Genomic DNA, 25,995 nt, shown 5'->3' with positions numbered 1-25,995 from the left:
ATATATTAATATCAAAATACACGTACAATGATATTGATTAAATATATATATACATGGCCCAGGGCCATGTGATCGCGAGGTCCTTGCGAGGACCCCGCGATCACATGGACGGCATAGCCGTCCAAGGCATTGCCAGCAGGGGGAGTGCCTGTAATGACAGGTACTCCCCCTGCTGTCTGAAAAAAAATAAAAAATTTTAAAACAGTGTAAAAATAAATTATATATACTTAGATCATATATATATTTATTATATATATGATCTAAGTATATATATACACACATATACACACATACACATAAATATGCATACACTGTCTACGTGTATTTTAATATTAATATATACATAATTATATATATATATTAATATCAAAATACACGTACAATGATATTGATTAAATATATATATAATTTTCATTATATATATATTTATATATAATAAAAAATAAATAAATATATAAATACGTTAAAAAAATAAATAAAAAAATAATAAAAAGATAATAAAAAAAATAGATAAAAAATATATAAACATGCGTAATTTCATTCTAACTGTATTTTAAAATTAATATATATATATTGATATCAAAATACATGTAGAACGAAATAATATATATATCTATATACATAAGTATATACGTATATATCACTATGTATATACCTATATATAAATAAAAATAATTAAAAAAAATTATATACATATATATACACACATATATATATACACACATATATATATAATAATTCTACGCATATATTTATGTAATAATTTTACATAATTAGGTCATTTTATTAATTACAATTTGCAGGACCTGCCTGCCAACCCAGGCCAAAAGTTCAGGGAATTACATTGTCTAGCACTATATTTAACTCTCCAAGACACCATGAAACCTGTACATGGGGGGTACTGTTTTACTCGGAAGACTTCGCTGAACACAAATATTAGTGTTTCAAAACAGTAAAATATATTACAACGACGATATCGTCAGTGACAGTGATATTTTTTGCATTTTTCACACACAAATGGCACTTACACTGACGATATAATTGTTGTGATACGTTTTACTGTTTTGAAATACTAATATTTGTGTTCAGCGAAGTCTCCTGAGTATAACAGTACCCCTCATGTACAGGTTTTATGGTGTTTTCAAAAGTTACAGAGTCAAATATAAGGTTTGCGTTTCAGTTTTTTCACATTAAAATTCGCCAGGTTGCCTTTGAGACCGTATGGTAGCCCAGGAATGAAAATTATCCCCATGATGGCATACCATTTGCAATAGTAGACAACCCAGGGTATTGCAAATAGGGTATGTTCCGTTTTTTGTTTTTTTTAATTCTTTATTTTTGTAGTGCGTATGTTAGTTACAAGCATACACATGGTACCCCAACGGCATTCCATATGTAGGTTACATTACATTAGTTACAGTAGGGGGTCGATAAGCAGTGCACTTTTTTTTTTTTTTTCGTGTACAAATATTAATGAATGCATTACTTGAATCAAGATTGTATAAACATGTTTGCAGTACATATCTAAGCTATGCTGCCGACTTCAATTTGCAAAAGAGGAACGACCTAGACATATATACAAACAGGTTGAGTTGAATATTTAAATAGTTAAAGCAGGTCTAGCGAATCTGATACAAGTTAAGCTATCTTAGCTGGGTCGCAGCCTGATAGGAAAGCTAGGCATAAGTAGTAGGCCAATGTAAAGGCTATGTGTTTGTTTATGCTATACATTGCAACGATGTGGGCTATATTTAACGATGGGTCAGCCTTGATATATTTAACTAAAGAGTACTGAGGCTTAACATATTATCAAGGTGGGTTTAAATGAGTAGTGTCACCCTGGCTGGTCTAACTTGCGCGGGCTGGTATAGGCCCTGGGAATTGTCCGTGGGACTGGTAGGCTGCCTCTCCGGTATGCGCCACTTCATGCTCAGCCGATGTCTCGTTTGACTTGATAGTGTTGCTGGGTATAATTATCCACCAGAGCGGGGGTTCGGGCAAAGTCCAGTAGTTGGTGTCCTGCGGGTCACCCGGATCGGGCATCAGTATGGCAGAGTCCGCTGGGGTAAATATTAAGTCCCTTAAAGTCTGTCGCTTGGTGTCGCCTGTGTCCCATCGCTTGAGCTGCTGCTTTGCAGAGCCTGTGGTCAGCGGGTAAGCCTGTAGGCGGTTTGCAGGAGCATGTCGTTGAGTGCAATAGTCCCTGTTCCCCAGGGTGAGTAAGTGCAGTCAGCGGTTCTGTCGAGCTACTTTCCCTGCTTACTCTTGGTATTTCTCGGTGGTGGGATAGTGTAGACCTCTCTCGACGGTCTATGGTGCGAGGTATGAGGGTCGCAGGCTTCTCCGCCTCCCCAAGGCTCCGTCCGGAGGTCCCGATCATTGCTGAGGGCTCGTTATGGTGGTAGCCCGTCTCTCTCGCCGCGGCGCACATGGCGTCCGCCATTTTATGTAGAGCGCCCGGGTCACCATGCGAAGCGGTAGTGTCCCTGGGCCTAGCTCGTTTAGCCGTTGGGTGAGGACCGGGATCACCCCCCCGGTCCAAAGGGGGGGGAAACGGGGCCGGTTCCGCCCGGGGCTGGGTCTCTGGCCGGGTGCTGTCTGGCAGGATAGTGGGGCAGCGGCCGTCCGCCCCACTCACTGCCGGCGAAGGCCTCGACCGGTCTGACGGCGACCTTCCCTCCAGGGGACTGAAACTTGGAAAGCCGGCCTCTCCCTGGATCCAGCACCTCCTCGGCACTGAGTACCATTGCTCTTGGTCCATAAGTATTATTTTTCGTCGAATATTAGCATTTATGGCTGATGATTAGCAGGAGCTGCTCTCTCATGCGACTTTCCCGCTCGGCGGTCCGGCCCCGCCCCCCATGTTCCGTTTTTTTAGTAGCCACTTAGTCACAAACACTGGCCAAAATTTGCGTTCAAATTAGTTTTTTGCATTTTCAAATATTAACACTAACTTTGGCCAGTGTTTGTGACCAAGTGGCTACTAAAAATGACTTGACATACTCAATTTGCAATACCTTAGGTTGTCTACTTTTGCAAATGGTATGCCATCATGGGGGTAATTCTTATTTCTGGGCTACCATATGGTCTCAAAGGCAACGTAACCAATCTGGCGAATTTCAATGTAAAAAAACTGAAATATGTAACACGCTATATTTGACCCTGTAACTTCCCAAAATACCATAAAACCTGTACATAGGGGGTACTGTTTTACACGCGAGACATCGCTGAATACAAATATGTGTATTGTATTGCAGTAAAAGCAAACAGTATTATGACATTCACAGTTAGAATGTCACGTAGAACTAAAAAAATTTAAAAAATTCTTATTTTCTCCCATTTTTTAAATATTTTTTTCATATTAAATTATGTTCCATACCTAAATATTTGATGTTAAACGAAAGCCCCGTTTCCCCTGAATAAAATGATATATAATAATGGGGGGTGCATTTAATATGAAAGAGGTGAATTATGGTTGGACAGACATATAGCGCAAATGCCAGGTTTTGTTTACGTTTTTTTGGATCACAACTTGTACATTTGGCTGCGGTCTTAAGGGGTTAAAAACGCCCTTAGGAAAGCATTTCTCAATGCTTTCCTATGGACGTTCTGCACGCTGCATGCGATTTTCGCATTCAGCGTCGCAGAAGCATCTCTAGCGGCTGTCAGGAAGACAGCAACTAGAGCAGTGATGGCGAACCTTTTTGAGCCCGAGTGCCCAAACCGCAATACATGCCAACTTTTTTTTCCTTAAAGTGCCAACACGGCAATTGCGTGTGTGTGTGTGGGGGGGAGGGTGCGTGTTGTATGTGTAAATGAGGGGTGCTGTGTGTGTGTGTATGAGGGGTGCTGTGTGTGTGTGTATGAGGGGTGCTGTGTGTGTGTATGAGGGGGGTGCTGTGTGTGTGTATGAGGGGGGTGCTGTGTGTGTGTATGAGGGGGGTGCTGTGTGTGTGTGTATGAGGGGGGTGCTGTGTGTGTGTGTGTGTATGAGGGGGGTGCTGTGTGTGTGTGTATGAGGGGGGTGCTGTGTGTGTGTGTATGAGGGGGGTGCTGTGTGTGTGTGTATGAGGGGGGTGCTGTGTGTGTGTGTATGAGGGGGGTGCTGTGTGTGTGTATGAGGGGAGTGCTGTGTGTGTGTATGAGGGGGGTGCTGTGTGTGTGTATGAGGGGGGTGCTGTGTGTGTGGGGGGGTGCTGTGTGTGTGTGTGGGGGGGGGTGCTGTGTGTGTGGGGGGGTGCTGTGTGTGTGGGGGGGTGGTGTGTGTGTGTGTGGGGGGTGCTGTGTGTGTGTGTGTGTGTGGGGGGGGTGGTGTGTGTGTGTGTGTGTGCTGTGTGTGGGGGGGGTGCTGTGTGTGTGTGTGGGGGGGTGCTGTGTGTGTGTGTGTGGGGGGTGCTGTGTGTGGGGGGGGGGGGTGCTGTGTGGGGGGGGGGGTGCTGGTGTGTGTGGGGGGGGTGCTGGTGTGTGTGGGGGGGGTGCTGGGTGTGTGTGTGTGGGGGTGGTGTGTGGGGGGGTGCTGGGTGTGTGTGTGTGTGGGGGTGGTGTGGGGGGGGTGCTGTGTGGGGGGGTGCTGTGTGTGTGGGGGGGTGCTGGGTGTGTGTGTGTGGGGGGGGTGCTGGGTGTGTGTGTGTGGGGGGGGGGTGCTGGGTGTGTGTGTGGGGGGGGGGTGCTGGGTGTGTGTGTGTGTGGGGGGGGTGCTGTATGTGTGTGAGAGGGGTGCTGTGCTGTGGGGGGTAAGGGGTACTGTGTGGGGGGTAGGGGTACTGTGTGGGGGGTAGGGGTACTGTTTGTGGGGGAGTAGGGGTACTGTTTGTGGGGGAGTAGGGGTACTGCTGGGGGGTAGGGGTACTTCTGGGGGGGGTGGGGTGCTGCTGGGGGGGTGGGGGGGTGCTCTGGTGGGTAGGGGTGCTGCTGGGGGGGTGGGGTGTTTCTGTGGTGGGTAGGGGTGGTGCTGTGGTGGGTAGGGGTGGTGCTGTGGTGGGTAGGGGTGGTGCTGTGGGGGTTGGGGTGGTGCTGTGGGGGTTGGGGTGCTGGGGGGTATGGTGCTGCTGTAGGGGGTTGGGGTGATGCTGGGGGGGTAGGGTGGTGCTGGGGGGGGTAGGGTGGTGCTGTGGGGGGTAGGGTGGTGCTGTGGGGGGTAGGGGTGGTGCTGTGGGGGGTAGGGTGCTGGGGGGTAGGGTGCTGCTGGGGGGGTGGGTAGGGTGCTGTGGTGGGTAGGGGTGGTGCTGTGGTGGGTAGGGTGCTGCTGTGGGGTGGTGCTGCTGGGGGGTAGGGGTGGTGCTGTGGTGGGTAGGGTGCTGCTGGGGGGGTGGGGTGGGGGGTAGGGGTGGTGCTGTGGTGGGTAGGGGTGGTGCTGGGGGGTGGGGTGCTGCAGGGGGGGGTAAGGGTACTTCTGGGGGGTAGGGGTGGTGCTGTGGTGGGTAGGGGTGGTGCTGTGGTGGGTAGGGGTGGTGCTGGGGGGGTAGGGTGCTGCTGCTGGGGGGTAGGGGTGGTGCTGTGGTGGGTAGGGTGCTGTGGTGGGTAGGGGTGGTGCTGTGGGGGGTAGGGTGCTGGGGTGGGGTGCTGCAGGGGGGGGTAAGGGTACTTCTGGGGGGGTAGGGGTGGTGCTGTGGTGGGTAGGGGTGGTGCCGGGGGGGTAAGGGTGGTGTGTTAGTATCCCACCCCCCTCCTTCTTACCTTCAATGAAGTGTGGGGGGGGACACAGCCATCCCTGGTGGTCCGGTGGTGGTAAGTACTGCAGGGGGAGGGATCTGTGTAGCAGCTCCCCTGTCCTCCCGCGCGATGCTGTGTGGAGCGTTGCCATGGTAACGCTCGGCAACGCTCCACACAGCATCGCGCGGGAGCTGCTACACAGATCCCTCCCCCTGCCTCCCGACCCGGAAGCAGAATAGGCGCATGCCGTTTCGGGCAGGCAGGCGCCTATTCTGCAGTGATGGCGGACCTGTGGCCGCGTGCCCACAGAGAGGGCTCGGCGTGCCACCTGTGGCACGCGTGCCATAGGTTCGCCATCACTGAACTAGAGGCTGGACTGACCCTGCAATATAAAAACATATCAGTTTCTCTGAAACTGCTATGTTTACATCTGAAGGGTTAAAACCTGGGGGACCTGGCACCCAGACCACTTCATTGAGCTGAAGTGGTCTGGGTGACTATAATGGTCCTTTAAGCTAAAAGGTGTTTAGGTGCTTAGAGTGTCCCTTTTAATCTGGCCATTCTGTGTGATACTGCATGCTGTAAGTCACTCTGTCCGCTGTTTACAGAGCACATTGAAACAAAAGTGCAAATATGATGCCAAAATAGTGAGCATCAAACATAGTTAATTTAGAAATATATTTCAGTTCAGCTACTTGGTATGAAATTCCTAACAATTCAGTGTTTAACCCCTTAAAGGGACACTATAGGCACCCAGACAATGTGATCTGGGTGCAGTGTATTGCTCTTAACCCCTTAACACCGCAGCCAAATGTACAAGTTGTGAACGAAACAAAACGTAAACAAAACCTGGCATTTGCGCTATATGTCTGTCCAACCGTAATTCACCTCTTTCATATTAAATGCACCCCCCCTTATTATATATCATTTTATTCAGGGGAAACAGGGCTTTCATTTAATATCAAATATTTAGCTATGAAACATAATTTAATATGAAAAAAAATGGGAGAAAATAAGATTTTTTTTGATTTTTTTCGTTCTTCATGACATTTTAACTGTCAATGTCATAATACTGTTTGCTTTTACTGCAATAAAATACACATATTTGTATTCAGCAAAGTCTCACGTGTAAAACAGTACCCCCTATGTACAGGTTTTATGGTGTTTTGGGAAGTTACAGGGTCAAATATAGCGTGTTACATTTGAAATTGAAATTCGCCAGATTGGTTACGTTGCCTTTGAGACTGTATAGTAGCCCAGGAAATAAATTTACACCCATAATGGCATACCATTTGCAATAGTAGACGACCCAAGGTATTGCAAATAAGCGATGTCCAGTCTTTTTTAGTAGCCATTTGGTCACAAACACTGGCCAAAGTTAGCGTTTGTATTTGTTTGTGTGTGAAAAATGCAAAAAACGCCAATTTTGGCCAGTGTTTGTGACTAAGTGGCTACTAAAAAAGACTGGACATACCCCATTTGCAATACCTTTGGTTGTCTACTATTGCAAATGGTATGCCATTATAGGGGTAATTTTCATTCTTGGGCTACCATAGGGTCATAAAGGCAACGTAAGCAATCTGGCGAATTTTAATGTGAAAAAAATTAAACACAAGCCTTATATTTGACGCTGTAATTTTTGAAAACACCATAAAACCTGTACATGAGGGGTACTGTTGTACTCAGGAGACTTCGCTGAACACAAATATTTGTGTTTCAAAACAGTAAAAAGTATTGCAGCAATAATATCGTCCCTGTAAGTGCTGTTTGTGCGTGAAAAATGCAAAAAACGTCACTTTTACTGGCGATATCATGGTTGTAATACATTTTACTGTTTTGAAACACTAATATTTGTGTTCAGCGAAGTCTCCCGAGTAAAACAGTACCCCCCATGTACAGGTTTTATGGTGTCTTGGAAAGTTATAGGGTTAAATATAGTGCTAGCAAATTAAATTCCCTATACTTTCGGCATGGGTGGTCAGGCAGTTCCCGCTAATTGTAATTAATTAGGATACCTAATTATGTAAAATTATTACATAAATATATGTGTAGAATTAATATATGTATATATATACATATGTGTATATATACGTATATATATATATATATATATATTTTTTAATATTTTTATTTATATATAGGTATATATATAGTGATATATACGTATATATTTATGTATATAGATATATATATTATTTCGTTATAAGTGTATTTTGATATAAATATATATATATTAATATCAGAATACAGTTAGAACGAAATAAAACACATCTATATATTTTTTAATATTTTATTTTTAATTATTTTTTTTATTTAATTTTTTTACGTATTTACATATTAATTTTTTTTATATTATTTATAAATATATATATAACAATAATTATATATATATTTAATCAGTATCAGTCTACGTGTAATTTGATATTAATATATATATATAATTATATATATATTAATATTAAAATACACCTAGACGGTGTATGTGTATGTGTGTATATGTGTATATATATACTTAGATCATATATATATATATAATATATATATATGATCTAAGTATATAATTTATTTATTTTTACACTGTTTTAACATTTTTTTATTTGATTTTCAGCCAGCAGGGGGACCAACTGTCATTACAGTTGGTCCCCCTGCTGGCAATGCAGCAGGCAGCTATACCGGCCATGTGATTGTGAGGTCCTCGCAAGGACCTCACTCTCACATGGCCGGGAGGGCTCCTGGAGGGCGGACGTGCCGCGGGGGGCTCCCTGGGAGTCCCCCGAACCGCGATCGCCGGCGTGGGACCGCCAGCGACCGGGTAAGTTACTAAAAACCGGAGGGCGTACTATTACGTCCGGCGGCGTTTAGAGCCGCTTTTAAAAGGACGTAATAGTACGCCCTCCGGTCTTAAGGGGTTAATCCTGCAAAGTAAAACACTGTAGTTTCATAGAAACTGCAATGTTTACATTGCGCCACTAAGACTGGCTGTTTACCAGACGGCCACTAGAGGCACTTCTTGCTTGCTAGGTAACTTTAGATGGCCTCACAGATGCTGGTCATCCTCATGTGGGGAGAGGAGAGGCAGAGGGGACTATAGTGTTAGGAATACAGCTTTGTATTCCTAACACCATAGTACCCCATAAGGACGGAGGCAATTGGACAAATTATGACAAAAACAAAGCCTAGAATTTAAGCTATATGTCTGTTCAACCATAATTTACCTCTTTCATATTAAGGGCACCCAGACTTATTATATATATTTTTGTTCAGGCTTTCATTCCACATCAAATATTTATATATGAAACAATTTAAAATAAATAAAATCTAAAGCGGTTAGCTTTTACTGCAATAAAATTTACATATTTGTATGCTATGTCATGTCCCACAAGTGCAATGATGCTCTCCATATACAGGTTTTATGGTGTTTTGGCAAGTTACAGGGTCAAATATAGGGCTTGCCCATTTCAGTTTTTACCCATTGATATTTGCCAGATTGGCTTACTGACCCTATGTTGCCTTTGAGACTGTATAGCAGCCCAGAAATGAGAATTACACCCATAATGGTATACCATTTGCAAAGATGGCGGAGGTCACGGAAGGGCCTTCTCAAGCGACAGAAATTCGTTCAGCTCTCTGAGCGGGATGACATTTTAGCAGCCCTCTGGCTCTGCATTGAGGAGAGACAAGAGAAGCCCCCCACTGATCCCACGATCTGCCTCACCTGCTGTGGAGAGTGAGGAGGACCTTGCCGGGCTGCCGATAGCTGACGCACCAAGCAGCTAGGACCTACAGCAACGATCCTGCAACCTAGAGGCTGAGGTTCCTGCTCATAAGCATGGCACCCCCACTACAGGGCTGAAGATCACTATCAAGGACTACCAAGCTGGAGATTATACACATGCCCTACACTCATCATTCCTCTACCCTGCCTGGCACAGCAAGTGGCTGCAGCCAGCAGAAACCCAACGAGAAGTCATCGAACCTGCCTTGAGAAGTCATCGAAGCCCAACCAGGAAGTGCTGCCCGAACAGAGAAGAAACACCGGCCGGGAATAATTGAATAATGAACTCCGGGAGGGGGTATATAAGAACGGGCGGGGGGAATGTTTTGTATTATATATTTTCTGCTGTTATTGATGCACCAAGTCCCTGAGGAAGTCCCATTTTAGGACGAAACGCGTAGGACGCCCAGTGGTGATATGCTCATTGCTTTTAACTTATATGTAAGTTATTAAATTATTTTTGTACTTTACTCTGGAATTGCACTTTATTTGTTCCAAATATTTTCTCTTTTGAGCCAAACACTCTGATTGACTGATGGGAGTGTGAAGAATCAGAAGAAAAAGATTTTATCCAAAGCTGATTTACATCCGATAATCTGTGAGTGGCCAATTGTAAAATTATATTACTTCACTCACTCTCACACAGTTAAACGCTATGTTTTCCCATTTGATCTGTATTTAGCAGATGATCCCCTATTCTATTATGCATTTGTATTGAAGACAAGAGGAAGTCTTTGGGGACCTTTTTCTGGAAACTTCACCCCACAAAAGGAAGTTCCACTTTTTGTTTATTAATCATCACTGTTTTTTCACTGGGGTTGTGTACACATATTCTGTTTTGCTAGACTTTGTCCTGACCCCAACCTCAACAATCTGGTGTATCCAGTTCCAGCGGCTTGGTAGATCCGGCATCTGCTGATCCCAGGGTCCTATGAGTCATGGGGACGGATCCTGCATCTCCACACCATTACTGTGACTGGGTTGCTTAAAAGCTGACTCTCCTCCAAAGCACATAGACTTGCCCTGCTTATTTTGTTTTATTTCATTTTATATACGCACCCTGTGCACTGCTCTTCCTGCTGATAGTACCACAGAGACCTGGTTGATATCCTCCATGTCTCCTATCCTTCCCATCTCTCTAACTAGTCACTCACAGAGGCTAGGGTTCATGTTTTAAGCAGATTTTGATCTTTACAACAAACTAGTGCTGTACTCTCGACGATGTTAACATATACCCTTTACTTATCAGCGACCATGTCTATCTAACCTGTCTCAGAGTTTACCACTTTCGTCTACTTACCTATCACGCTTTCAAATACTTAAAACATTGTGTACTAGACCTATAGTTCAACCTAAAATTTCTAAAAGTGCAATTCTTCCATATGCCATAACACTGTACCTAAAATGTATGATGACAATGTGCTTGTCAATGTTGTTGTGGCATAACAAGCCTGTATGTTATTCTTTGCACACAATAAATAAAGAATTAAAAAAAAAAAAAAGTTCTACAACTATATGGCTAAAATGCAGGTAGTCAAAATACTTTATTTAACAACAGCATAAAAACCACAACGCGTTTCTCCCCTTAGGGATTTCTCATAAGGGGAGAAACAAGTGTTTTTTTATGCTGTTAAAGTATTTTGGTTACCACACTACCTGCCTTTTAGCCATATGTTTGTAGAACTTTTTATTATTTATTTTTATACTTTTACCTGAAACCTGGACACATTACATAGTGCGGACAACCAACCAAAGAAATCTTTGGTGGGGATTATACCACCCAGGCTCGATACATAGAGCGGTCAGTCTGCTCACTCTATTGTAAGTATATTTTTATTTACCTTATTGATACTTACCTATCTATATAGAGAGCACTAATGGCTGCTTTTTTGTCATTCCATATGATCTACCTCATTGTTATCTAGTTGTGATTTACCATCATTCTACTGTGTACCAAAACCAGAGGGATATCCTGCAAATGGGGATTGCATACCACTGCATGCTGTTTTCCTTAGAACTGGTTATAGCTCTACCATATGCTAGTTGACATTTGCATATTCAGATATATTTGCATATTGCTAATTCTGCAGGCAGGAGAGACATTTGGTGTTAAATATCTTCTTCCCCACACCTTTATAAAAATGTTGTTATAATTCCCTGTATGCTTTCTGAAATTTTTTGGTTATTTCTATTTGATTACATTTGTCACAGCAATCTAAGTGTAATGATCATATGGGTTAGTCCAGAGTTTAAAAAAAAAAAAAAAAAAGTATTGCATGTTAGTTCCATTTAGAATGTCCTGTATGGATTTTTAAGGATCCCAGTGAGAGAGCCTTTGGACCTGTTTGCTGGCTGCATGATCCCTCAAGCCCTGGAATGAAAAAAAAAACAACAAAAAAACCTAGGACTGAGCACCACAATTGCCTTTGTAAAGGCAATAGCTATAATCACATTATATAACACACAGAGAGTGAGAAAACCCTCTCCACTCCGTAGGATAGTAGTGCAGCGCTATATAATAAAGTTTAAAAAGAAAAACTCACCCCATTTAGAGCTTGTTGGATAGTTCAACTTGGTAATATATACATACATACAGAGAAAAACACAAATATAGACTATATAGTGCAGGGTTGTTATGACCAATGAATAGTATTTTCTATAAAGTAGCAAACTCACATGCTAATGAGCCTTTTAAGGAATAGGCTCTAAACTCTTCAGCAGGTATGTTTAGGGTAACATACAACCCCTTTTTTGAATCTTCTCAAGGTGGTACTTCCAATATATTGTAGAGAAAAAGGAAACACAAGGGGATACACACTCTAAGTGAGATCTGCAGGCACAAAACAGGCTGTTTAAAAATATAGAATGTGCTCACCTGGCTCAGAGGGTGAATTTTTCTTTTTAAACTTTATTATATAGCGCTGCACTACTATCCCACGGAGTGGAGAGGGTTTTCTCACTCTCTATCCTCTCTGTGTGTTCTGTCTTGTTTTCTAAACCAGTGGGTGAATTTTGGAGCACCCACAAAGTGTTCAAGCTGCTAATACTGTAAATTACCAAACAAATAAGCGCCTATAACTCACACATTTGTTTCCCTGTATAATCACATTATAGGCAGTGTTCCGAAAACCTGCCTGGAAGGAGAGAGTTGCAAAGGAATAGGCAGAAGGGACTATTCCTGCTTGGAAGAAGGGGTGCAGTGGAAAAGGCAGAGGAGACAATACCTGCCTAAAAGGAGAGCTGTAGCCTGGTCAGTTGGAAGAGCTACTGTGAGACCCCAGTCAAGCTTTGGTGATTGGGGCAGAAACGTTCCAGGGTCCAAGAAAGCGGATTGGGCAGAGGTACTCCATCACAATACCCCTGCAGCCTCACTGCTGAAATCTCTGCTGTTTATAGAGATCAAATCAATTTGTTTATACAGCCCGTGTTACCTCCATCCATGTGACTTACACAGCATTCCTAAACACTTCCTGTAAAGAGAGATTTAATGTTTACTAATCTACCCCGGAAGGCATCGTGATTTGTTTAAACCCTTCATTTCCAACCTCTCGTACACAAAAGGTAGGCTTATTTTTTTCATTGATTTTGCTCTAATGGAGAAATTGAGCTCTCTACCTCCTTCTAGTGATGTTGCGAACACAAAATTTTCGGTTCGCGAATGGTGAACGGGAACTTCCGCAAACGTTCGCGAACTGGCGAACCGCCATTGACTTCAATGGGCAGGCGAATTTTAAAACCCACAGGGACTGTTTCTGGCCACAAAAGTGATGGAAAAGTTGTTTCAAGGGGACTAAAACCTTGACTGTGGCATGCCGGAGGGGGATCCATGGCAAAACTCCCATGGAAAATTACACAGTTGATGCAGAGTCTGGTTTTAATCCATAAAGGGCAGAAATCACTTAACATTCCTAAATCGCAATGGATATGGATTGACACCTGACATGTGACATATTGACACCTTGACATATGGATTGACCCCTGTCCTCAGAGACCCTGATACACACTGACACAGAGCAGAATAGGGACTGTTCCCCTTACATAGGGTCACTTGGCAGGTATGGATTGACACCTGTCCTCAAAGCCCCTGATACACACTGACACAGAGCAGAATAGACTGTTCCCCATCCTCAGAGACCATGATACACACTGACACAGAGCAGAATAGAGACTGTTCCCCGTCCTCAAAGCCCCTGATACACACTGACAAAGAGCAGAATAGAGACTGTTCCCCCTACATAGGGTCACTTGGCAGGTATGTATTGACACCTGTGCTCAAAGCCCCTGATACACACTGACAAAGAGCAGAATAGAGACTGTTCCCCGTCCTCAGAGACCATGATACACACTGACACAGAGCAGAATAGAGACCGGGGGTCTAGTAGCGTGGACACCCAGCACAGGTCGTTCTCCTTCAGCCTTTTTATACGAGGGTCCCTCAACAGGCACGACAGCATGAAAGACCACATTTGCACAAGGTTGGATGCCGAGCTACTCATTTCCCGTTCCTCCTCCTCACACAGAGTAGAATAGAGACTGTTCCCCGTCCTCAGAGACCATGATACACACTGACACAGAGCAGAATAGAGACTGTTCCCCGTCCTCAAAGCCCCTGATACACACTGACAAAGAGCAGAATAGAGACTGTTCCCCCTACATAGGGTCACTTGGCAGGTATGGATTGACACCTGTCCTCAAAGCCCCTGATACACACTGACAAAGAGCAGAATAGAGACTGTTCCCCGTCCTCAGAGCCCATGATACACACTGACACAGAGTAGAATAGAGACTGTTCCCCCTACATAGGGTCACTTGGCAGATATGGATTCACATCTGTCCTCAAAGACCATGATACACACTGACACACAGCAGAATAGGGATGTGGAATAGCACCTGGGGAGCTGGGGGGGGGTGCCGTTGATGTGGAGCAAGACGCAGCAGTAGAAGAGGACTCAGCCGAGGAGGTTATGAAAGAGGATGGAGTAGGAGGAGTAGAGGAGATGGCAGCAGGCCTGCCTGCAAGTCGTGACGGTGTCACCAACTCCTCTGCAGAGCCACGCATTCCATGCTTGGCAGCCGTCAGCAGGTTTACCCAATGCGCAGTGTAGGTGATATACCTGCCCTGACCATGGTTTGCAGACCAGGTATCAGTGGTCAGATGGACCCTTGCCCCAACACTGTGTGCCAGACATGCCATTACTTCCTTTTGCACAATCGAGGACAGGTTGGGGATTGCCTTTTTTGAAAAGAAATTTCGGCCGGGTACCTTCCACTGTGGTGTCCCAATAGCTACAAATTTTTTGAACGCCTCAGACTCCACCAGCTTGTATGGTAAAAGCTGGCGGGCTAGAGGGGCGTGTCCTAACTACTGAAGCGAGAAGTCGCCATGCGTACGCCAGGCATACCGTACGCAACATGCAGGAGGCAGAGGGAATCCTGGGGCAACTGGGTCTCCCCCCGGACTCGCTTCTCACATCGAAGCCTCCAACAAACTCCACGCTCCCTCCATATTGGGGCAACGCCGAGGCTCCAACATTTGTCCCTGGAAACCTAGCCGGGACATCATGCACAACTTGAATGGAAAACGGGACTAACAGGTCAACCTTGCTTACGGAGACTCTCAGGTCATTGATCGTGTCAAGAGGAGGGGAACAACTTCAAAAATTCCTGTCAAATTCTTAAAAAAAAAAGTGCAAACATGAATCCTGAAAGTACAGTGCTTAATCGTATTGGTGTACTCATTTCCAGTATATCTAAAAATGTTTTACATATTTTCTGATTTTAATTGCCATGTGTACCTTTCGTATGCCCATGTGAAACGTTTTACCATCTAGGGCCCGAGTGGGGTCATTTAAACAGATCATACCTCGAGTGCAGAGTGCGTTTAATCCGACTCGTTAATGTTAGTTATTCACTAAGCTTAGTGAAAACATAGTTGGCTTAAAGATGTTTTCGATTCAAGTTCTTGTGCCCCACAGTTCAAATTAACATTCAAATGACAATTCATGACAGATCACACAAGTGAATAGCCCTGCCAATGTCGTCTCAGAATTTTTTTGTTATCTAAGAAGAAATAAAAATGCATATCTACGAAAAATGCTGGCGGGCTAATAGTTCGGACAAGCCAACTGTTAGACGCTGGGCAAGGGGTGACTTTGTGACATTGGCTTCTTACGCTCAAACATGTCCTTGACAGACATCTGACTGTGGGCAGATGAGTGGGAACTGCTCAAGGCGAGAGCCGGAGTGGCGGATGGTTGAGAGGGGGCAAGGAGGACAGCAGTGGTTGACGTGGCTGAAGATGCTGGACCAGGAGGAGGATGGCGGCTTTGAGTTTGTGTGCTGCATGTACTCATGTGTTGATCCCATAGGCGTTTGTGATGTGCGATCATGTGCCTACGCAAAGCAGTTGTACCTAAGTGGGTGTTGGACTTCCCACGACTCAGTTTCTTTTGGCACAGGTTGCAAATGGCATCGCTGTTGTCAGAGACAGACACACCAAAAAAATGCCACACTGCTGAGCTCTGCAATGATGGCATTCTGGTGGTGGACACAGCATGCGTTGATTGGCGTGCTGTCGGGCTGACCCCGGGTGCCGATGCATGCTGTCTGACTATGCCACTAGCTCCTTGCGACAACCTCCCCCTGCTTCCAACTCGTCTCCTCCTCTTCTCTGTCTCCCCATCTGAACTTTCCCCCTGTTCTTCTTCTCTTCTAGCAGGCACCCACGTGACATCCATGGACACATCGTCATCATCAACCGCTTCACTTGTATCTGACAACTCAGCAAAGGAAGCAGCAGCGGGTACAAAATCATCATCATCACACCATACGTCCATGTGTGTAATGCTGCCTGCCTGAGACATAGACCAGATATGAGTTGCACTGTGCAGTGGCAGAGGTCTGCAGAGTACACGCTGTAGGCCTGACACATCCGCTTGAAGACAACTAACTGCTATTCAATCTATAACAGTGAAAAAAGTTTTTTCTTTGTAAAGGCACACTATAGAGACACCAGATATGAGTGGCAACTGTCAAAGTACACTGGCAGGGGTCTGCAGGGCACACGCTGAAGGAAGGCCTGACACACCCGCTTTAAGGACACTGACTGCTATTAGCTTACACTGGAAAACTGTTTTTCTTTGTAAAAGCACGCTACAGAGACACCAGATATGAGTGGCAACTGTCAAGTACGCTGGCAGGATTCTGCAAGGCACACGCTGAAGGAAGTCCTGACACACCCGCTTTAAGGACACTGACTGCTATTAGCTTACACTGGAAAACTTTTTTGCTTTGTAAAAGCACGCTATAGAGAGACACCAGATATGAGTGGCAACTGTCACAGTACACTGGCAGGGGTCTGCAGGGCACACGCTGAAGGAAGACCTGACACACCCACTTTAAGGACACGGACTGCTATTAGCTTACACTGGAAAACTGTTTCTTTATAAAAGCACGCTACAGAGACACCAGATATGAGTGGCAACTGTCAAAGTACACTGGCAGGGTTCTGCAGGGCACACGCTGAAGGAAGGCCTGACACACCCGCTTTAAGGACACTGACTGCTATTAGCTTACACTGGAAAACTTTCTTTGTAAAAGCACGCTATAGACACACCAGATATGAGTGGTGGCGCTGACTAGGCAAATGGGCACAGTATCCACTGAGCCTGACACAGAAGCTGGCAGACAACTAACTGCTCTTCTTCAATCTATTACAGTGAAAAACTTTTTTTGGTTTTAAATGCAAGCTTAAGCTATTGTGACACCAGCAGTGAGTGAGTGAGTGGTGGCACTGGGCAAATGGGCACAGTATGCACTGTGAGCCTGACACAGAAGCTGGCAGGCAGGCAACTGCAATTACATTACACAAAAAAAAAAAAAAAAGCAGACTGATGTTCTAGCCCTAAAAAGGTTTTTTTGGGGTGCTGTTCTTACAGCAGAGATCAGATGAGTCCTTCAGGACTGTAGTGGACATTGAATACCCTAGCCTAGCTATCAATTTCCCTATCTAATCAGCAGCAGCTACACTTTCCCTCCTCTCACTAAGCATGCAGAATGAATCTAAAATGGATGCTGGGAGGGAGGTGGGAGGGTGTGGAAGGGAGGGTCTGCTGCTGATTTGCTGGAATGTGTCTGCTGACCGTGAGGCACAGGGTCAAAGTTTGCTCAATGATGACGAATAGGGGGCGGATCGAACCGCCCATGTGTTCGCCCGCGGCGTCAAACGCGAACACGCTATGTTCGCCAGCGATCAGTTCAGTACATCCCTACCTCCTTCCACACTGTAGAGCAGTGATGGCAAACCTTTTTGAGCCCGAGTGCCCTAACCGCAATACATGCCAACTTTTTTTTCCTCAAAGTGCCAACACGGCAATTAAACCTGAATACTGAAGTTTAAGTTTAAAAAAAAAAAAAAAACTAACTCGTACAGTTGTCCGAACTAATTGACATCTTCTGTTTTTAAAAGAAGAACACAACAGAGAGATTAATGATACAACTTTTAAATAATGATATAAATAGATAAAATTAAGCTTATATTTATTAGTATCTCCAGCAAATGCAATGCATACACACAGACTGATGAACACATTCACACACCGACTGCTAAATACACACACACAGACAGACTGCTAAATACACACACACAAACTGCTGAATACATACACTGCTGAATACACACACAGACTGCTGAATACATACACACAGTCTGCTGAATACACACAGTCTGCTGAATACACACACAGACTGCATTGAAGGGTGCAGTGTATGTGTTTGTGTGTAAGGGTGTGGAGTGCTGTGTGTGAGGGGTGCTGTGTGTGTGTGTGTGTGTGAGGGGTGCTGTGAGTGTGGGGGTGGTGTGTGTGTGTGTGGGATGCTGTGTATGAGGGATGCTGTGTTTGGGGTGTAGGGGTGCTGTGGGGGGGGTAGGGGTGTTGTGTGTGGGGGGAAGGGGTAATGTGTGTTTGTGGGGTTGGTGTGCTGTGTGTGTGGGGGGCGGGGTTCTGTGTGGGGGAGGGAGTGCTGTGTGGGGGGGGGGGTATGGGTGCGGTCGGTGTGGGGGATAGGGGGCTGTGCTGTGTGGGGGGGGGGGTGCTGTGTGTGTGGAGATAGGGGTACTGCGTGTGGGGGGGTGCTCTGTGGAGGGGTAGGGGTGTTGTGTGTGGGGGTAGGGGTGCCAGCAGATTGCTTACCAATACTAAAGAGCAGGGGATTGGACAATTTTAATTCATATTTTATGGTCTGCAAGTTATTTTCAGTTTGTTTTATACCCCCTGAATACTTATGTGAGGGGCAAGTATACAAGAAAACGTGTATATTTACATATTTTTTTATTTTTGGCAAGTTATGCAAAAAACTAAACAAACGCTTTAGTCCTTTTGAGCTCTCTATGTGTGCTGTGTTTAAAATAAATGTATATTAATTTTAAAAACGGAGCTTTGCAGAGATGTGATTAAAAGATGAAAGGGTAAAATAATAGTTAAAATAAATCCAATAGGATTTTTTTCCGCCCCAGAATTGGAAGAAATCCCATGACATATTGAATGAATTCAAGGTGATAGTTTAACAGATGTAGCTATTTATTCTTCTTACAAAAAGAAAAACATATTACAATTTCAATGTACAGTGTTTGGAATATAAAATGGATATGACAACATACTCAGGGAATTCCTTAAACCGTGACTTGATCTTTACACAGGCAAGCATTATAGTGATGATTTAATCTGAGGGAACCTTTTTACACACCACATTGAATCGCTGTAAAAAATCTTACTACAAAGGGACTTGCAGGTCATACTAGAAGGAAACAGCCCAGACTTGGACACTTCGTTTAGCTTAAGGGGAACATATTGTTTTTTTGGCTTTAAAAATTAAATAAAGTAGTTTGTCACCACTTAGATTTAAAGTACTCCACAAGATTATAAATGTCAGATCCTTTATCAGCGCTCTCATAAAAATATTTATTTGGATATTTAGACTGTTTCCCAAAAATATGGTAATTTTCCGTTGTTTTTTTTGTTTTTAAATATAGACACAAATATGCATACGTACAGGGCTCAGAATGTTAAATCCTATGCCACTACAAGCCTGGAGAGTGTGTGGCACACTAATTTCTACTTGCCAATGGCTAGTGGTGACTGGTCACACACACATACACTCTTACAACTGTGGAGACAGCCATTTTCCATGTCAGAAAAAAAAAAATGATTTGGGAAAATTAATGAATTTTTAGACAAATACTGGTGCGCTCCTACTACTTTAACAGTGTGAATACTGGTATAGTCTGTTTAGATTCTCAAAATTTACCACCAAGTTATGTGCATGCCCTTTATAAATGTGTCAATATTTAATCTTTGTTGCGTCACCTATTTGTTCCAATTGGAAACTGCATGCAGAATAAATAACCTAATCAGTTTGACCAATCCTAACAGTAATGGTCCGAGTCCTGCACCAGTCCATTACGGAGCTTTGCCGTATTAAATACCAACATTAACATTACAAACTCTATGGTTTGAGAGGTGTATTTTGAAACCATTTTTACAAAGGTTTCCTTCAAGGAAGATAAATACAGTAATCTTTTGACTATTATATACAATAAACTCACAACTTTATAAAGTATGCACTTCACAATATAGGAAAACCAATTACTTTCAGTGCACGGTTCTTCTAGACTGAGCTGCAATTTGGTTAAAAAAAAAAAAAAAATAGAATAGGTTTACAAGTTATAGCAAAACATAACTACACAGTCTCTTTAAAAAGCAATATGCTCTTCACTGGCATTACATCCATCTGTATATAACAAATCCAGCCGGAACCAAATCCAGCAGCGGAAGTGAGCTTGATTTTAAATGGGTTTAAAGTACTTTGGTAGAAAATTGGAGGAAGTTTTTTTACAACAAATTAAATAGTCCATGGCTGTTTATAAACAGCTGAAAGGAAAGATTGACTTACAAGGAATCTTTTTGTAAAATAAAATGACATCACATCTCTATACAAATATACAATTAAATATATACAGTAAAGTACAGTTCCTTTGAATGTTATCTGCCTATGTTCAGGCAGCCATTATGTTTGACTAGATGCAGCTTCTGTTGGGAGGCTTCTGTAAGAGTCCTTTAAACGATCAGATTTAGAGTCTTTGTTTGTCTCTGTGCTTTTACTTCTGTTCGACCGATCTTTTCCTCTCTCTCTGTCTCTTTCCCTTGTTCTGTCCCTGTCCCGGCTTCTAGACCTTTCTCTGTCACGGCGCCTATAAGCATCCCTTTCCCTGTCTCGAGCCCGATCTTTGTCTCTGTCCCTTTCCCTGTCTCTCCCTCTATCTCTGTCCCGCTCTCTGTCTCTGTCCCGATCCCGCTCTCTATATTCCCTCTCCCTTTCTCTATCCCTATCCCTATCCCTATCCCTTTCTTTGTCTCGTTCCCGTTCTCTGTCACGCTCCTTCTCTCTTTCCCGGTCTCTGTCTTTATCTCTGTCACGGTCTCTATCCCTTTCTTTATCTCTGTCACGGTCCCGGTTCCTCTCCGATTCTCTGTCTCCATCCCTACTTTTATCCCATTCACGGTTTGGTTCTTTTGTCCTTGGTCGCTCCCAATCTTTGTTTCTATCCCAGTTCCTGTCCCTTTCTCTGTTCCAGTTTCTACCACCATCTCTATCCCAATGGCCATCTGATTCTCTTTCCCCACGCCTTTCCTCATATCCTCTGACTGGTACTTGTTCAGACATGTGCACTTCAGGATCACTACGACCTTCATATCGCTCTCTAGGTCTTCCTTCAAATCCCTGGTTTCTATGGTCCTTATTTTGTCTAAATTCATTTGCTTCCCAGTGTTGCTCCTGACCTTGCCTCTGCTCTACGTAGTTGTGAGGTATGTCTGGTTTTCCTCCTTTGTTCCATGCTTGCGGTGGAGGGATACTTGGAAGTTCAAGCAGAGGTCTATGCTGGGGTTTCAGTATTTGTGTTTGCGGTTCAGGAAATTTAGGTGGTACAGGTCCACGTTGCCCTCCAAATTGATGTGGTGCTGGCGCTCGTTGGTTGGTAAATATTGGTGGTGGACTTTCTCTTTGCTCCTCGAACTTGTGTGGCTGGGGGCCCCTTGGTCCAGGATAGGGGCCTGCAGATTGGCCTCTTATGACTTCAAATTCATTTGGAAAAGGTCCACGAGGACCTCCAAATTGGTTTGGCGGAGGGCCATGAGGACCTCCATATTGGGGTTGTATTGGAACACCTCTATGCATTTTAAATTGAGATGGTGGTGGTGGTCTTCTTGGGCCCTCAAAATTAAACTGCTGTCCTCTATTTCCCATAAATTGAGGTGGCACCTGACCCCTTTGACCATCAAACCTGGGAGAACCATCATTCACACCACTAAAATGAGAATCATTAAATTCTGAAGGAGGACCACTTTGTGGGTCAAATATAGGTGGTGATTGTCCTCTTTGACCAACAAATTGAGGAGGTTGAGTTCTATCTCCAAATGGATGATTAATAGAAGGGGGAGGACCAAACTGTGTAGACATTAAAGGCATAGGCCCCTTTTGATCCATTAAACGTTCAGGTAATGGACCTCTTTGCATTTCTAAATGGGATGGAACATTCTCGTCAGAGAATCGAGTAGGTGGTCTTGTTCCTGGAAGGTTGGGCATTTGAATTGGCCTGGGTTCACCAAATATTGATGGAATATCCTGTTCATTTTTAAACTGCATTTGAGCTGGGCCTCCTGTGGGACACATTAAATATGGAGGTCCAAGTCTGTTTTCTTGCTGAACCACTGGCTTAATTGGCTCTATAAAGGGAGGTGCTTGATTGTGCATATGGTCTTTTTGGGGTAGAAATGTTGCCTTTTCTGGTTCAAAAGCACCTGAAACATGTTCTTGTGGCATACCTGTCTGAGAAGTAGGGGCAGTCAATGATATTTGTGAGTCAAAGTTTTGAGATTCATTAGGCCAGGGAGCCACAGGTGGAGTAGAGTGAGCTACACTTTCCCCTTCCCCAAGTGTAAATTTCTGCTGTAACAGTGCACTAGTTCCAGGAGTTGGTAGCAACACCTTACGAATGGACTTTGAGGTGCTTGTTGCTTCACTGGATGTTACAGACTCTGAAGAGTCAAGCCTTTTGTACCAAGAGCTGTCTTCAGGCATGAAGGTATTTAAGTTTTTTTCATAAATTTTGTCATTTGGTTTTTGAGGACTCTGCTGGCCCACTTCCAAATTAGGCTTCACTTTTTCTACTTTGATGCTAAGCAGATTAACCATGGAGTCCTTAGGAGTGTCTTCGCTGCTTTCAGTAGTAAATGTTTGGGGATTTTTTTCAGTTTGCAATTGTGTGTTGGGAGGGTCATTCTCTGTGCGTATCCTTTTCGATGCCAGTTGTCGAGGATCTCGAAGTTGTCGTGGATCACGATTTTGATTCATAAATTGATCATTGCTCAGTGGTGTGGATACCTCTGCATTTGGCTCTAACTGAAACAATTCACTTTTAAGTATTGACGATTTTGGTGGAGGCGACATCAGTGCATCGGAAACGGAGAAGTGTGCCATAGAAACACCAACAGCGGCACGTTGCAGTCTCAGAGCTTCCTCCTGCTCTTCCAGTTGCTTCTTTTGTTCTTCTATTTGTTTATTCAATTCATCCAGCATTTTCTGCTGCTCAATGAGGGAGGAAGAGTCAGAAATAGAGGATACATATTCTGAAGCCACTTCCACAGATTTTAGGTTACTTGTAGAGGGCATTTTATTTGGTAAATCTTCAATTGGTACTTTTGCTTCTTCTAATATGGTTTCGTCTTCAGGATCATAGGCTTCTTCATCTTCCAAATTTTCACATGGCTGTTCTGGCTCATATGGTTTATCATTACTAACAATTGTAGAGCTGCCAAATGCTTTTTCCGGGTCATACTCTTCTTCTGGGTCATACGGTCTGTCATCTTCGTCTTCAATAGGCTTTTCTTTAGATAACTGCCCAAACTGCTGAATAATTGGGTCTATTAAGGGAATGCCTGCAAATACTCTCTCTGTAACTAGTTCTTCTTTAGGAGCGCTGGCACTTTCATTCTTCCCCTCTGATGTTTTTCCAAAAAGGGTCTTTAGAATATGTTCCAATGGGGTAGCAGTCTTTGAAGAGGCTGATGATGCAGACACAGCAGTCTCCTGTACAGGTGATGAAGAGCGAACTGATGTATTAGAGACAGAAGGAACAATGTCTGATTTAGAAACGGTTGCTTTTGGTTCTGGAAGAGGAGGTGGTGAGCCGGGTGGCGTTGTACTTTTCATTAATTCAGCTGAATATGGATTATATTTCTGGGTTTTTTTGTCTATTACAGAAGTCACAGGCACTTTTGTGAAGTTTAAGATGTCTGCTTCCTCCTGGGTTGGACCTTTTGCTCGCTTGTCTTCAAACTTTTCTGGCTCATTAGCAGCTGGTCGTTTGGTCCGCTGACAAATAACCAATCCCAAAATTAGGTTTGGACGTCCAGATTCAAGACCTAGAAGTTAACAGAAGAATAAAGAGTCAATAAAATCTTAATCGCACATTCAAGCAATTCACATATGCACATTTCCTGACTACAGAGAACAGACATTATGGATACAAAAATAAATAACTCGCGCACATATTAAAATGTCTTGAAATAGTTTGAATATAGCAACGAACTTGGCACAAGTGTGTGTGTGTGTGTGTATATATATTTTTATTTTAATAAGGTAGGGTTTTTAGTTAAATAAAGACCTCTACTTCAAAAGGCTATATGTATCTAAATATTAAGATATCATATTTGGAGAAACTTAAATAAAATATATATAAAATCATGATGTATACAGGTCACGTAGGTCTTTACAAAATACAAAAACTCTTGCGTCTAGACTTAACCTTTTTATGTTGCAAAAGTCCAAAACTTCAGAGTTATGAAGAAAGAAAAAAAAAAGGAATATTTTATAGTCTGCACTAGGCAGTACATCTTAATGAAAGCTTACAGAAAAATTATTTGGCATGGTAAACCAATCTTCCCTCACGGATCTCTAGAACCGTCACTTGTTCTGGGTTAGGGATTCACGTTTAATTGAAATTCTTAGTGTAAAAACAAAAAATAAACACCCCAAATGGCAGTCTTTAAATGCTAATATTTAGATAATATGCGCTTATAAAATCAGCCTTTGTTTTACTAAGTTACAAGTTGCATTGTTGCCTGAAGCTATTATACTCCCAAAACATACATGTACTTTGGGAAACCGGACTCTAACTATTCTTAATTAGGTTATCAGTTCTGTAAAATGTGCGCAACATGTGATGGATTCCGAAAAAGTAAACCAAATTATTTCTCTATGTTTCTGATTTGCTCTCCCCAGAACCAAATGATCTTTTTACTCCCAGCCATTTTTTAAATGGATGCCACACCCCCAAAAAGAACTGATTTGTAAACCGTCCAAGCTGCTAGCTTAGCCAACTGAAATTAAGGCCACTTGGGGCAAGCGAAATGCCTTTGTACATGGTGAAGGAAGTTAAGTTGGTTAAGGAAGTTAAGTTGTACTTGTAAAGTACTTCATTCTGTTGAGAAACTAAGGGAGGCCTTGCAATATCTCCACAATACAGAATTTAGTTGCTCGGGGAAAGCTCATATGGTCATACCCAGGGCATCAGGGGAAGTAGGGATAGAGTTAGCCAAGTCAAACAGATGTGCAGGGAAGATCTGGGCCAGAGAGAAATTTAAAGAGCATAAAATGCAATACTTTGTCTAAATGAAGGACTCCGCCACTAAAGAATACACCCCACAGCAAACAATTATTCAAACTATGGACTTCCTACCATCCCTGTAGTGCAGATTTCATGTATCATTTAATTGCAGAAATTATTGATGGAATCCTGGATTTTAAGAGTTTTGTTTTCTCTTGAAGACTTTCTTCATTGCTGGAAACATCTTCATGGTGACTGCTGTAGGTCCGACTCCTTGTATTGACCATGGATTGCCGCCAATTATTTTACTAAATAGTGTTTAGAGGTTTTGGCGGAGACAGATATACATACTTGTACCTATGACTGCAGTATTGTTAAATTATATAAAGTGAGTTGATGTGAATAAATAAATGACCACATTTCAGTTTTTTTTTGTTTTTATTTATTTTTAATAGAGGAAAAAAACAAAACATGATTACCTAATTGTTTCAATGTTTTTTTGATCCACCATATACACACACACTAAACATTTACCTACAGCAACAATTTATAAAAAACATTGCTCTCCAGTTAACCTAGTGCGTTGTATACACTGCCCTATACACTTACTTACCATGGACATGTATATACAGATACATTTCATTTACACTAGCATCTAACTCTTCTAAAGGCTGCTTACCTGGTCCCTCAAAGGGCAACAATTTGGATGGAATGGGATCCTTGGCACTTAACGGTATGAGATAGAGATCCTTGACATGTCTGTTGTTATTTGCTACGACCCCAAAACGTCCACGGCTGCTAAAATATGAGTAGAGAGAAATGTAGGCCACTTCTTCCTCTTCTGTGGCTGGGTGGAAACGAATCAGAGACAGCTCCTGCAGAGGCGGCAAAGTCCACACAAAAA

At 43.3% G+C, this 25,995-nt stretch overlaps 1 protein-coding gene across 5 annotated transcripts in view; it reads right to left on the bottom strand.

Moving 5' to 3' along the window:
- Positions 1-18,984: 18,984 nt before the first annotated feature.
- The window catches only part of DIDO1 (death inducer-obliterator 1), a 48,386-nt gene continuing 41,375 nt past the window's right edge, over positions 18,985-25,995 (bottom strand). For all 5 annotated transcript variants that reach the window (XM_063459576.1, XM_063459578.1, XM_063459579.1 and 2 more), the window contains 2 exons: positions 25,771-25,966; positions 18,985-23,907 (listed from right to left, as the gene is read on the bottom strand). In XM_063459576.1, coding sequence (XP_063315646.1) covers positions 20,492-23,907; positions 25,771-25,966 — 3,612 coding nt within the window. In that variant the 3' untranslated portion in view covers positions 18,985-20,491. The remainder of the gene's footprint in view (positions 23,908-25,770; positions 25,967-25,995) is intronic.

This window comes from Pelobates fuscus, chromosome 6, assembly GCF_036172605.1.
Source record: "Pelobates fuscus isolate aPelFus1 chromosome 6, aPelFus1.pri, whole genome shotgun sequence".
Lineage (NCBI taxonomy): Eukaryota > Metazoa > Chordata > Amphibia > Anura > Pelobatidae > Pelobates > Pelobates fuscus.
Note: the sequence above shows the minus strand (reverse complement) of the source record. Positions and strands in the feature narration are given on the sequence as shown.